The 14861-nt window shown below is 39.7% G+C and overlaps 1 protein-coding gene across 1 annotated transcript in view; it reads left to right on the top strand.

The window, feature by feature from the left end:
- Positions 1-14329, top strand: part of LOC107107652 (erythroid differentiation-related factor 1-like) — an 18655-nt gene extending 4326 nt beyond the window's left edge. Inside the window, exons 4-13 of the mRNA XM_015407952.1 lie at positions 659-784; positions 1291-1415; positions 4061-4220; positions 6143-6244; positions 6509-6630; positions 10332-10443; positions 11425-11572; positions 12109-12217; positions 13661-13772; positions 13958-14329. Of these exons, the coding sequence (XP_015263438.1) occupies positions 659-784; positions 1291-1415; positions 4061-4220; positions 6143-6244; positions 6509-6630; positions 10332-10443; positions 11425-11572; positions 12109-12217; positions 13661-13772; positions 13958-14236 (1395 nt within the window). The 3' untranslated portion in view covers positions 14237-14329. The remainder of the gene's footprint in view (positions 1-658; positions 785-1290; positions 1416-4060; positions 4221-6142; positions 6245-6508; positions 6631-10331; positions 10444-11424; positions 11573-12108; positions 12218-13660; positions 13773-13957) is intronic.
- Positions 14330-14861: the final 532 nt, after the last annotated feature.

The following is a 14861-nucleotide window of genomic DNA, read 5'->3' as shown; positions in this document are numbered from 1 at the left end:
ATAGAAAACAAGAGTTAAGGAAGCAAACTTAAACAGATGTTCTCAGAATCCTGCTCAAATCTATTCAAGGGGGCTGACTCCCAGGAAGTGTTCTTATTAATTAGCTAATTAAAAATATTTCTTGCCTTTCCTCTTGGCTCAAGGTGGTTTAGGATTGGACTGTAAAGCAACTAAAAATGTACTCCATTTTCAGGTGTCGCACCACATATGGCTTATGTTAATCATAAGTTTACAAGCTGAAATCATGGTTTGTCTTCTAAAGGATCAGGCGAACAGGTTTAGAGTGCTTGTCTGCTTTCAGTTTCTGTTTGCTCAGCTCTCTAGATTCTTGGTTCAGCAGACCTGACCCGCAAACCCAGTTGATCATGTTGTCTGGCTCTAATTTGTTGCTTGATTACAAACCATGGTTTGCCAATTCAGACATTACTCCAAAGCATCACAGAGTTTCCTGATACCATACTTTGACATTATATGGTGAAATGGTTAGAATGGTGAACTAGGACTGTTGGGGTACTAGAATCTAAACCATGGTCCCTTTAAAGTGATTCCTGCTTAAAAGAATTACAGTTCACTTTGACCTTTTTTGAACTTTTGTTTTGAAATCACCTTAAGCTTCTAAAACAAATACAAAGGTCTTGCTCTCTGTCTTGCCCTGCAGAACATTAAGAAGCTGCTTAAGATTCCTTACAGCAAATCACATGTCAGTATGGCTGTACATCGGATTGGGAGAACTCTCTTATTGGATGACCTAGATATTCAAGAGCTCTTTATGAGATCATCACAGGTGATAAATTTGTTGAATTGGTTGAAATAATGTCTTTGGTCATGTGTTATTCTTGTTCCATGTGTGCAGTCTTTATTCCCAAAGACAGTAGTTTTGAGACGCATGATGTGTTCCTTCTGTCGAGATTGCTGTCTAGTACTGTTACCATAGCAAGGTGTATCTTGGCTAATGATGCTGTTAAATAGCATTCCTTATTTTAATTTTGGTACTGCTTGATTGTTTTATGAACAGTTTTCATAAGATGGAATGTAAACTGTCATTGTCAGGAGTGTGTTTAGTTGATTATATGTTAGAGCAACTTATTTTATTAGATGTCAAGCAGTTTAAACAGTATAAAATGACTTCACGCATAGTCTGAGTCATTTTGTATCTTTAAAGCACTTCATTATTGTATTAATTGTTAGTTTAAACAGTATAAAATGACTTCACGCACAGTCTGAATCATTTTGTATCTTAAACTAAAGCACGTCATTATTGTATTAATTGTATGCTTATTTATAATACAGACTGGAGACTGGACATGGTTAAAAGAATTCTACCAGAGACTGATAGATCAGAAGTGGCAAAGAAAGAAGAAGAGCAAAGAACACTGGTACCAGAAAGCTATACTTTCCAAATTTCTGTATTACAGGTATTTTGTGATTTTTACATAAGTTCTAGTCTATTGAGTTAAAATTAGTCAGTCTGCTGCTTTTTAAAAAAATAAGTCTACATCCCAAGAGGGAAAATATGGTTTTAATTTTTTAAAGGGTCTCAGGACCCACCCCTCTATAAGGGGGCTATAAGTGACTGACATGGCTGTCCTTCTGGAATTTGACCCCCTATGGATTTTTCTTGAATATTGGCACTAACACAGAGAAAGTCCAGGTTCCTGTATGGTTACACAAATACATCCCTCTTTGTACATCATGAACCACTGCTCCAGAGAGGGGACCCTCCCGCCCAGTCTTCAGTGTCAGTATGTTTTTTGAGGGAGCCTGACCTGTAAGCAGTGCTTTGGGTCCTGGGCACAATACTGAATATAAGTACTTTAGAAAATCTGGAATTAGAGCATGATTTATTTTTGTTACATTGTTATTCTCCTAAGGGACAGCTACAGGAACTGAAAATTTTGGCTTAACGTTGAGCTGTATTTTGCAGCAAAACAGGCATGCTGACAAGCTGTGTTGTTCATGAATCATATGCAGTGATAGTTGAAAACTTGCTCAGAACAATGGACCCATGTTGTAAATAGATGTTAAGACTGACCTGATCCATGGTCAGAGGCAGATTTCTGTGAAGATGTTGCCCTTCTGACTTATTTACTGTATTTAGAAAGTTTTCATAACCTCCTTTCCTAGCACTAAATACTCTCAAAGTTAGGTACACATCTAAAATACAATGAAACAATAATCTTTGATTAACTAAACTTACAGAAAGCTTGAGTGAACTGAAACTGTCTCAAACATTACATTCCAGACACAATAGCTACTGTAGGCCTGAATAAAATAATGAACCTTTAAGGAAGGCCCTTTTTAAGAGGCCAGGGTCCTGGGTCTGGCAGGCTGTACCAAGTAACAGGTTACATGGTTTAGGAGCAGCTTCCCAAAATTCCTGTTCTGCCTTGACCACGACCCTAGCATGAAATAGAACTAAAGCAGTTTCACTGATGAATCTTAATGAGGCCAAAGGTAAGTATGGGAGAAAGCACTTTCTCAGATATATTGAGGGCAGTGTTGGATCCTGTGGAAGCAAAAAGATGCTGTGCAGGGATAAAGCTTCTTTGGCGTCTGGATGTTCCAACACTGTGTACATCCCACTGAGCATGTGATTGTCACCATGGCTTGTGAACAGGTGATCAGTGCTGTCAAAAAGCAACAGTCTTTTCCCCCACCTTCCCCTATGTTACCTCTGAAACAGGTGGACGCTGTACTCCAAGATGATGGTAGTGATCATGTTTTATGCAGGAGGGGAAATGACCGCACACAGTTGTGTATGTGTATAGCCTTTTTTTGTTCATGAAGATTACTGGGTTGACGCCGACATGTATAATTGTTGATAAAACCACAGAACTGATGGCATTAGTGCAAGGGTTTAGCTTTCTGTTCTGGATACAATTTTTGTGATACTGAATGGGAGAGAAAGCAATCACAGATAAACATATTGACTACTTTTTTACTACTTTCTGACATCACATGTAACTGCAGTTAAGGAAGGATGTGTAGAAACCTGACTAGTTGCTTATCTTGCACATGTGCACTTCCCTCTTCCTATGCCAAAATAAATAACACACTTTCAATCCACTTTCAAAGCACTTTGAAACTGGATTTTACTGTGTGAAATGGCAAAATCCACTTGCAAAGCATTGCTGAAGTGGATTGAAACGGTGTTATTTAGCATGTGTGAAAGTGCCAGCAGCTCTTACTTACCTATGACATATGTGATTATAGATCACAGATAACTAGAGTTAGTGCTTAACTGTGATTCTAGGTGGGGATTCTTGGTATAAGGAAGAAGAAAGAGGCCTATGCACAAGCCTGTTGACAAGCTATGTTAAAGCACTATATATATACTAGAAATAATGCCCGTTGCGGAAATAAATACAACGGGATCTAGAAAGAGGCTCTGGGAGAGTGCTCTGGCTTTGGGCAAACAGTGTCAGTTTCCTGTGGCGACCTCAGCAGGGTTTAATGACAGAGTCCACTGTTTTCTCCAGAGGGACTGATCTCTGCTACCTGAAGAGCATTTGTATGTTTGAGTTATCTGTAGCCCTCACCTGGAGAGTGGTAACCATTGTTACCCATTCTCCTCTCCCCTATGAGGTATGTTATGCAACTGAAAATCCCAACTGCCTTGCGGGGGGGGAGTTTGAGGTGTGGAATGGACTGAAGTCCAATCAGCTTCCATATGCAAAAGACCAGGTTGTCGCAGCAGTTGTGGTGTGGGCGGGACCCGGGCTTTGCCTTCTGATTGGTGGCGATATATGCTGAGGAGCAGTGCCATCAGCCATACACTAAGGGAGTGCATTTTAGAATTAGAACTTTGGCACCCACTATTCAATTATATATAAGGAGAGATTGTAGGAGTCTTGGTAACAAGGATTTGTGGGAACTAAAAGCCCTGCTCTGGAGTATACATACCAGGAGACTCCTTCTTGGAATTGTAACGTGTTGGAACATAAATTCTGGAGAGAGTTGCAGCTATTAATCAATTTAGTAGCTAAGACAGAACTAATATTCAACACATTAAACTGTAGGATTTGGGAAAGGATTCTGACTAAAATTTCTGCTTTGTCAGCATTAATGGTGATGGAGCTGCTCAGCCCGTTCCTAACCCTGAAGAGCAGCATCAAGAAGAGACAGCTGGAGATGAAGCTGATGAAGCTGGAAGAGTTTCTTGGCCAGCCCCTTTTGAAATGCCTTCCTCACTCTCTGAAGATGCAAGTGCTTCTAATCAGGTTAATGTGGTCAACATTTTACTTAATGTTTACTTGTCGATGTCCTTACAAATGTGGTGACATGCTGGAAAGAGAAAAGTGCCAAATTGCTTGATATGGTATAGAAAAATGATTAAGAAAATTAAACTGTGGGTTCTTGGTCCAAAATTCACCTTTTGGCATGATTTCTTAACACGCTCACCATCTGCAGTGTGGCAGTAATACTTGCTATAATACTGTTATAAGGTATGTTACTGAAAGAGATTTGGGTCCTAAGCTGCCTTTCCCCGGTGCCAGGTGCTTCTCCTCACCAAACAAGGAGAGGATAATTTTGGAGATTCTCCTCTCCCCTCACTGCACCTTGCCCGCACTTTAATCCCCTTTATATTCCTGGGGCCCTCCTGATGGGAGGCAGAAATGCTGCATAGTTTTAATAAAGGTTCTAATTTTTTTCATGAAATGTACTTAGGTTTTGTTTGAATGGACACATAATTGTTTCAGTTTTTCATCAGTGTAGCACTCCTTGGGGTCAGGGGAATGTTGTATCCGGAGTCTATGAGGAGGTTCTTGAAACCAGGAGCCCAATCACTGTTTCTTTAAGCAGTTCTTTTATTTGTCATAACAAGCCCCCTGAAGGTGTGGCTCAGCTCGCCCACCTCAGGGTTACACTGTATTACACCGGAGAAGAGCCACACCACTCGCACCTCTCTCTCACTTCAGCTTTCTTTGTCTCCTGCCAACCTCCTCCCATTTCCCCTTTCTCCCTTTTTATATCCCCAGCTTCTTACCTCTGGTCCTTGAATTAAGCTTTACCCTCTTCGCCTCTTTCCCCTGCCTTGCCTCACAACACCTGGGCCTAGAGAGGCATCACAAAGTCTGCCCTGTTACCAAGGCTACTGCAACTTTTTGCCCTTGTTCCCACCCTGCCCCACCCAGGTGAATCCTGCTTCTGGGTCCAAGGGCCTGCCCTATCAGGCAGTTTGTTTCTGGGCTGCCTGCCACAATCAGTAGCTGATATTTTGACGGGGATTTGTTGATGTAATTCCCAGTGCTGGTATTTAATTTGTGATTGGGTTCTAAAGTATTTCAAAAAATTGTAAATCTGCATAACTCGTGAAAACAAAATTATGCGAGAAGGCATGCAAAACATGGACTCTTAAGAATATGTAATGCTGTTAAATGTTTTTCTTTTCATACAATATACCACTTGTTTGCAGACACTAAAAACTGCTTAGCCAGTAGAGCTGTGTTTGTAGCTGGGTATTTGCGTAATGTTCTTCTCTGGGTAGAAAAACTTCATTACAGGGGGGAAAAAACGTGCTCCAGAAATTATATTTTATGTCAAGTTTTTAAAATGCTACACTTTAGCTGTGAACTTGGATGAAAACTGGTAACTTGCAGATAGCAGAAAGAAATCCCAAGGATGAATTGTTGTATATTTTAATTCATATTGGTTTGTGCCATGGATACAGTATTGCCAGGCTGAGGCTCTGAAGTTCGTAAAGGGGGTAGTGTGCTGCCACTCCATGTGGTATCTATTCTTTTTAGGATAAGCAGTACAAAATAAACAGTACAATTCTAAGCACGTCTACTCAGAATCCTTCTGAAGACGCCCAGGAAAGTATTCTTAGGATTGCACTGAAAATCTCCTAAATAATCAAATCATTATCCTTGCAGAATTTAATAGGAAACTATTTTCTAAATTAGATTACTTCTGGTTTCTGCAGTTGCATATTTGCATGACCTTATTATGCAATTGTGGTATTTTTAATTAGTGATGAGTTACGGGAAAATTTCATACACATGTCGAAAAAACTTGCATAGGTGTATTTGTTCAATGCACAAGTGGTTGCTGTTCACATTTGCAGAGTACATATTTTATTTAAACTGATATTTTATGTCTGCAGTAGAATCACTTCTTAATATCCTTGTGCTTTTCACAGGGAAGTGTGCCTCTTGAACCCTCATATGTAGTGGGGCATGTGACCTCAGCCCCCAAAGAACAAAACCTAGCTACTTTGTTCAATGATGGGGAAAGCAGTCAGGTATGGTTTTACGTGGCAACCAAACTAAGAAGTTTAATCCCCTTACTCAATTTGATCTGTGGGGCAGCTCAGAGAAAAATGTCACTTCTATCAGTTGCTTTGTGGCCTCTGTGAGTGTGTAGCATAGTTTTCACGTCTCAAACTTTATCCGCTTTTCTTCTCTTTTGCTTTCTTGTAGTATATCTGCAGGCTGTGTTGCACTCTCCTTTTTAATAAGATGCATGATTTATAAACATGTTTCAAATCTTTATTTTAAATGCAAAGGGTCTTAAAAATGACTTTGTTCGGAACATCTTGTGGACATTTGAAGATATCCACATGTTGGTTGGATCAAATATGCCTATATTTGGAGGAGGAAGATACCCTGCTGTGAGCTTGCGTCTCAGGTGAATAACTGTGATAGAATTTTGGTTTTGAAGAGCTTTATTGCTGATGGAATGTATTGGTTCCCTTTGGTAAAAAATAATTGCTTAATAAGAGAGGTAGATCACTTGGCTACCGATATTATTCGAGCTCTCTGTGTTGTCCAATTTAAGTTATATTGAAATGTGATTCCTAAATATTTGAAGTTTTTGACTTGAACAATTTCAGTATTACCTATTGTCCATTTTTGAAGTTTCTATCTTTGAGAAAACTAATACTTTGGATTTTGGATAATTGATATTTAGTGCATTATCTTGACAAAACTTATAAAAAGCTTATAAATATAGTAGAGTAGAAGACCAATTCTAGTGCAAGAAATAATAGTAGTGTCATCAGCGTAAAGTAGAAGAGGTATGGCATGAGATCCCAATTTAAGGGGATGGCAGTTGACAGGTTCCAGGTACGAGGCTAGATCATTTATGAATAGGTTAAAAAGGTGAGGCACTAGGATACAACCTTGCTTCACTCCCTTATGAATTGGAATCTTAGTCATTAAGTGTTCATGTTCTGAGTATTTGACTTGACAGGAGGTAGATGAATGTAGTTTTTAAATAAAAATAATAATGAGGTTTGAACTTCATTAGTTCTAATTTATCCCATAATAGTGTCTAGATATCGAGTCAAATGCACTTTTCAAATCAATAAAAGCCACATACAGGGGTTTTTTTGTACCTGATTTCATATATTTATCTGCTAAGAAAATTAAAAGAGTACAATGGTCTAATGTGGAGTTGCCATTAGAGAACCTGATTTGTTCAGGGCGGATGATTTGAGAAGAATAGATCGAATCTTTAAAAGATTGGCTAATGGAGTGGACCACCACTGGGGATATTTAATAAGAACTTCAGCTGGGATTCCATCTGGGCCTGGTGATTTACCTGGCTTAAGTTCAGCAATTAGTTCAAGCAGTTCCTCTGGATTTACCAGCAGCCAGCTAGGAACACCATCTAAATTAATACTATCAAAATCCAGAGGAGAAGTCAGGAGCAGCAAAAATCAAACTATAGTGGGCGAACTAGGTTTGAGAAGAAATATTTGAGTTAATAGAATCTGCTATGTTGCTCAAATGAGATGTTACTACTTGCCAGAAGGTATTATTATTATTATTGTTATTGTTATTATTATATTTTAGTGTTTGTAATTAGATCAGCCCAGTTCTTTTGATAGAATAGCTTTTGTTGTTGTTAACTGAATGCTTGATAAAGTTTATTTTGGTCATGGAAGTTATTTAATTTCCCCAATCTATTTGATGACCGAAATTCATTGTATGCTGATCTCACAGAACTTTTTGCCTCGATTTGTTCAGGGCGGATGATTTGAGAAGAATAGATCGAATCTTTAAAAGATTGGCTAATGGAGTGGACCACCACTGGGGATATTTAATAAGAACTTCAGCTGGGATTCCATCTGGGCCTGGTGATTTACCTGGCTTAAGTTCAGCAATTAGTTCAAGCAGTTCCTCTGGATTTACCAGCAGCCAGCTAGGAACACCATCTAAATTAATACTATCAAAATCCAGAGGAGAAGTCAGGAGCAGCAAAAATCAAACTATAGTGGGCGAACTAGGTTTGAGAAGAAATATTTGAGTTAATAGAATCTGCTATGTTGCTCAAATGAGATGTTACTACTTGCCAGAAGGTGGTGGTAGTATTATTATTATTATTATTATTATTATTATTATTATAATATTTTAGTGTTTGTAATTAGATCAGCCCAGTTCTTTTGATAGAATAGCTTTTGTTGTTGTTAACTGAATGCTTGATAAAGTTTATTTTGGTCATGGAAGTTATTTAATTTCCCCAATCTATTTGATGACCGAAATTCATTGTATGCTGATCTCACAGAACTTTTTGCCTGTAAACATTCTGTATCAAACCAAGATGGAGGGTTGCATAAGGGAGGCATAACTGCTTTAGCAAGAGAACAAATTAGTTTGATTAGTTGATTATAAAAGTGAACAGAATCTTTACAGGAATTTGTAGAAGTTGGTAGTTTTCATATTAATTGCCGTGTCAGATCAAGTAAAAGAGCTAATTTTTTTTTCAACTGTAGGAGTCCATCCTATTTTCTTCAGTAAATATTCAGAATTGGGCTGTAAGTTGGTAGAATCATTTGAACGGGAGTTATTTTTACAAATTATAGAGCGTTCTAAGGGGAGATGGTCACTTTTGGTTCTTGAACCAATCGAAAAGTTATCAGGAAGCGGAAAAATAGAGGGAGAGCAGATGCAATAATCTACTGCACTGCAACCCTGAGGGGAAATATATGTGAACTGATTAGCGGCCGGAAATGAAAAAATGCCATTCAGTGTAATCATATTATGATTAATGCAGAATTCTGCCAATCCAATTCCTGCTTTATTGATCAAAGGATCTTTTGACTTTCAAGAGAGGGAGAGAATAGGGGGAAATGATTTCTCAAATTGTTGAACTGTTTTGGGCTAAAGGTACTCACCAGATTTAGAATTGTGTCTTGAAGCAAATAGGCAACCAGTGTAGTTCTTCTAATGCTAGTGAGATAGCTGACTGATATACCATATCAGTCAGAAGCATAGCTGCTGTGTTTTACTTCAGCAGAAACTTCACCTTCAGAGATAACTCCATGTAGAAGTTTATAATGGTCCACCCTAGATGTTATCAAATAATAGATAACTGTGTCTGAGTCCTGTCGTCCAAGGAACAGCCACACCTGGTGCACTGTTGAAGCTGAGCACAAACACTGTGCCTCACAGAAGTTACCTGAGTTTCTATTTGCAAGCATGGATCTTGTGACACCCCCAACCTGTGAACTTTTGTTTCAGAAGTACTGCAATTCTCCCCTCCCCCCCATTCAATAATTTATTTATTTATTTATTTTTGGGATTTATATCCCGCCCCATCCAATATACAGCTCGGGGCGGGATATATTGCTTTGTGTTTAAAAGAGCCTTGTGAATAGTTTTTTTGAGGGATGGTCATTCTCCCCTGCTTCTCTTGTGGGTGTTTTCCTCTGCATGCTCAGTTGTTTGAACAAAGCCAGCATTGTACAGTATGCCCCTCTCTGCCTTCTGCACCTTAAATGGATATCATCCGGAGACAGTTCTTTCTCCTAATAATGCCAATTGTTAACATGTAGCCTTAGATTTTCTTTTCATGTTAAAACAAAAGTGTGAACAAAAATAAGTCCTTTCTATAATTCTCAGGAATTGGCATTGTGGAAAACAGCTCATATTCAAAAGCCGTGGGTTTTCTGCCTGTTGTGGATCTTCCTAGCCTCCATGGGTCTTTCTTTATTCCTAGCTTCCGGCATACCAGCTGGTGTAGTGGTTAAGTGCGCAGACTCTAATCTGGGAGAACTGGGTTTGATTCCCCACTCCTCCACATGCAGCTGCTGGATGACCTTGGGCAAGCCATAGTTCTGTCAGAGCTGTTCTCTCAAGGACAGTTCTGGAAAGAGCTCTCTCAGCCCCACCTACCTCATAGGGTGTCTGTTGTGGGGAGGGGAAGAGAAAGGAGTTTGTAAGCCACTCTGAGACTCCGAGTGAAGGGTGGGGTATAAATCCAATCTCTTCTTCTTTTCTGTTCCATAAACTTGGGGCTTAATATGGGGAACAAGGTGGGGTCCTTGTATCTTAACGAGTCCTATTCCTATAACTGAAATAATACTGGAAATATTTTTGTTTTAGGGATAACAATAAGCCCATTAATGTGCTGACAGGCATTGACTATTGGCTGGACAACTTGATCTGCAATGTGCCAGAACTTGTAATGTGTTTCCATGTCAATGGAATTGTCCAGGTAAGCTTTTGACTCAAACTTCTGATCACATTTTTTGTTCTTGGTTAGGGAAATATGGTGATTTTTAGAATGCATGTCAGAGTCTTAAAGCATTCTGTAGCACCCTAATGGCAGCTCACTTGGGATTTAACATGTAGCCTTAGATTTTCTTTTCACGTTAAAACAAAAGTGTGAACAGAAACAAGTCCTTTCTATAATTCCCAGGAATTTGTATTGTGGAAAGCAGCTCATATTCAAAAGCCATGGGTTTTCTGCCCGTTGTGGATCTTCCTAGCTTCCATGGGTCTATCTTTATTCCTAGCTTCCGGCATACCAGCTGGTGTAGTGGTTAAGTGCGCAGACTCTAATCTGGGAGAACTGGGTTTGATTCCCCACTCCTCCACATGCAGCTGCTGGATGACCTTGGGCAAGCCATAGTTCTGTCAGAGCTGTTCTCTCAAGGACAGTTCTGGAAAGAGCTCTCTCAGCCCCACCTACCTCTTAACGAGTCCTATTCCTATAACTGAAATAATACTGGAAATATTTTTGTTTTAGGGATAACAATAAGCCCATTAATGTGCTGACAGGCATTGACTATTGGCTGGACAACTTGATCTGCAATGTGCCAGAACTTGTAATGTGTTTCCATGTCAATGGAATTGTCCAGGTAAGCTTTTGACTCAAAATTCTGATCACGTTTTTTGTTCTTGGTTAGGGGAATATGGTGATTTTTAGAACGCATGTCAGAGTCTTAAAGCATTCCGTAGCACCCTAATGGCAGCTCACTTGGGACATTGTGTTACTGTACAGAAACATATTGTTATATGGGTTCATACAGTCAAGAGCATTCATACTGTGCAATGCTATGAAAACTTAGGATACATAATAGTAATGATCATTCTCAAGTATATCAGATTACAAAGTACTTCAGTATGTGAAAGGCATCTGTGGTGGTACATGCTTTTTCGTTTTAGCAAAGCTGTATTTTTTTTATTGCTGCAGAAATACGAAATGATTAAGACAGAAGATATACCCAATTTGGAAAACTCTAATTTCTCTACAAAAGTAATAAAGGATATTGCTCAAAACATTCTGTCTTTTTTGAAGTCTAACTGCACCAAAGAAGGACATACATACTGGCTATTCAAGGGTAAGTCTTTCCACACAGAGCGGTCGTCGTTCGGTGCCTGAGCTGGGCCTAGGGGTCGTAGACAGTTCACAGGGCAGGAGGATGTTGCTGCACCTTCTCCCTCCCGTGGCTTCAGGCAGCTGGGGCACCTGTGGCAGTGCACGGGCCTTCCTTCCCCCCACACTCGCTCAGCTGCTGGCACAGCTGTTTGCTGTTGCCTTGGACCCATCCTCCACTAGTCTCCAGGACAGCAAGCCCAGCTGGTGCAAGACAAGCATGAATGGGTGCAAACAGATCTACTGGGCCGGAAGGAAGGCATGATTTCCTTCTGTCCACTGCTTCCTCGCACCTCCTTCAGCTTCTTTTCTCCCAAGGTCAGGGTGTCATAGTGGGAGGGAGGGGCTTGGAAAGCCCGGAGTACTGGGCCTCTCCATGGCCCTCGGCTTTCTTCCTGTCGGATCGTGCTGCCGTATCCAAAAATGCTAGTGGTTTTATATAGGACACTTAGGACCTATAGTTTTGTTAGGCTGATGGAATAACTTCTTGTTTTTTTCCAGCAAGCGGAAGTGATATAGTAAAGCTGTATGACCTCACCACCCTGTGTGAAGAAACAGAAGATAAATACCAGAACCCTTTCACAATGCCTGTGGCAATTCTTCTGTATAAGTGAGTGTGCCATGCTGAGTTCAGTATGTAAGAGCAGGAGACTGCCCAGTAATAGTTAGTATGAAAATACCAGTTCAGACCTATGCACTACTGTTAAGCAACAATGGACTCTGGATTTGGCTGCAGGGCTTATTGCTCTGGTGCAAGGATCCTTCTCCTTTTGCTGTGTGTTGGGATGGCAATAGTAGCAGCTGTCAGACTCATTATAGTTAGGCTAAAGTGAAGCCTAATAGCTGCAAGTAATCTTTACTCTAATGCAATAATACACATTATTGTGCAGAATGGGGCCTTGTGGTGGCACCTGGCATTTCATTCTAAGGCCTGCCAGGAGAGTTTTCTCTCTGTGTGTCATGTTGGGAGAATTTTGTTCTAGCAAAAAACTGCACTCATGGTAGAAGTGAGACTTTTAACCCTTATGTGAAGGGTATAGCTGACCGTAAAGCGGTTACAAAATACGTAAATGCAGTTTTTCCATTCACTTCCTACTAAACGTTTTTGTACAATAAGAGGTCTGTTGCTGCTTCAGTTCTCCATTCAGATACCTTAAAGTTTAGAATTTCAGCCTAAATGTATTTTTTTCCAGTGGAGTCCTATGCGCTTATTCCATTCTAAGACCACTGATTTCAGTGGAATAATTCTGTGTAGGGTTGTGCTGTAAATGATCTTGTATGTGGTTTTGATACAGATGTGATATAAGTCTTTCAGTATTGGTCCTCATTTGAATTGGAAGTTCTGGGAAACACCATATTTATTTATTTATTTATTTTATTCGATTTCTACCCCGCCCTCCCCACCGAGGCAGTATTAAGATATTACAGCTGAGAAAAACTCACTCAGTAAGCTCCTTATGGAGCTTAAATACCATCTTCTATGTAGTTGCATCCCCAAACAATAAACAGCACTTCTTTGTAAAATTTCATATTTGAATGGGAATCATTGTCTGATACATCCAATTAAACTGTGACATTAATTAGCAGACACTAGACTGTGAGAACTGCATGTAAGAGAAAGAGCCCCTTCATAATCAAATCAGGATTTCTTCGACATTAGTATTTACTTTTTTACATTATTTAGATGCAAACGCATTTGAGAGAAAAAAATAACTTTATTAACTATTAAGTGTTGTTTGGAAAGAATATGAGTACAAAGGAAAGCCCTTTAAAGGGGGTATTGCTAAAACTATATTGCTTCCTTTAACTTCCATTCTTTTTTTTTAATGGCATGTTTAGTGATATTGGTTGGTTCCAATGGCACCCTTCAGCTAAGCCTTCCTTTGACTGAGAAAGTCTTAGCAGATTGATCTTGCCTTTTTCATAGGGGTTAGTCCTAGTGCAGCGATCAATAAGAGCACCCGTTTTCCATCTGTGAAAAAGAATTGCTCTCTCAATCCGTGTTGCATGCGTGGTGTGAAAGATCCTTCTGTTTACCTGACTTTTATCTTAGAGTCGCTTGCAATATGATGCTGAAGAAAAGCCAAAACAGGAAACATTATGGTACTATCAGAACATTGCTCCTTAACTGTGTGAAGTTATTAGACAAGGGTAGACATCCTCAGGTAAGGATTCTATCCTAATACAGTTGTTAAAACATTTATTACAATGTTGACATCTGTCAGATAAGGTGGGAATGGCAGATCAGGCCTTTTTACAGCTTTAAATGCTGGGCTTTCATCTTCGTTAAAAAGTGATCTCCGTTGTCAGGAGCTCTGTTGGATTGACTCCCTCTTTCCTTTCTGTTAAGATTATTGCTTCAGCAAGCTACATGCTCTCGGAACTGTTCCAGCTAGATGAGCCTAAAAAAGACGAGGCTGGAGAGTTTCCCTTAAATGGTCATTCTGATGAAAGCTACAGTGAAGAAGAAGAAGAAGACGAAGAACTGCCTGATAGCGATGAAAACGGATCCTGTAGCACCAGCTCAGATCCTCCTGATGACAGCAAGGCAGTTGCTGTAATCAAATCTGTTGGAGAATTGTCTGTACCTGAAAAATACAAATCTACTCACCAGATACGTGTAAGATGATCCAGTAGGTGTGATGTGGGCTCAGCAGGGTGAGATCGGCTTTTTAAAGTAATGTGGTGACCTGTCTAAAGGATGGCAGCCTTAAGTAACAAACTCCCCAACAAAAAGGAATTTAGGATGAAGGAAAATGTCTACATTTTTTCTTTTCTCTGCAACAGGAGACTCATGATATACAATTGCAAGCATTGCCTCTCAGCATAACCTACCTCACAAGGCTGTTGTGAGAATAAACCTGAAGAGGGGAGAATGATATACATTCCCCTAAACTATTTGGAGGAACAAACACGAAAAGTTCCACTTTACATAAAAACAGAACAGAAAGAAAAATAAACAGAAGAAAATACAATTCAATATCATGTAACAAAATCTAAGTAATACCTTCTTTTAAGAGGAACAAACATGACATAGAATGGTAATTAACAGTGACTTAAAAAATGGGAAAGTGGGGGGTGGAGTGGTGCTTGAGGTCATTTGTGTGCTCCAAACACTCTCCATATCATGGCCTGAGGCATCCCCCACCCCCAAGCGTGTGAAGAGCAGCTTGATGGAGAGTTCCAAAGAACTTGCGAGCTCACAATGGCTTATGTCATTTTGGCTGATCTTAATGCAAGTTATTAGGAGCTGC

Source organism: Gekko japonicus, unplaced genomic scaffold, assembly GCF_001447785.1.
Source record: "Gekko japonicus isolate JY-2015 unplaced genomic scaffold, Gekko_japonicus_V1.1 scaffold6694, whole genome shotgun sequence".
In the NCBI taxonomy this organism is placed as follows: Eukaryota; Metazoa; Chordata; class Lepidosauria; order Squamata; family Gekkonidae; genus Gekko; species Gekko japonicus.
Note: the sequence above shows the minus strand (reverse complement) of the source record. Positions and strands in the feature narration are given on the sequence as shown.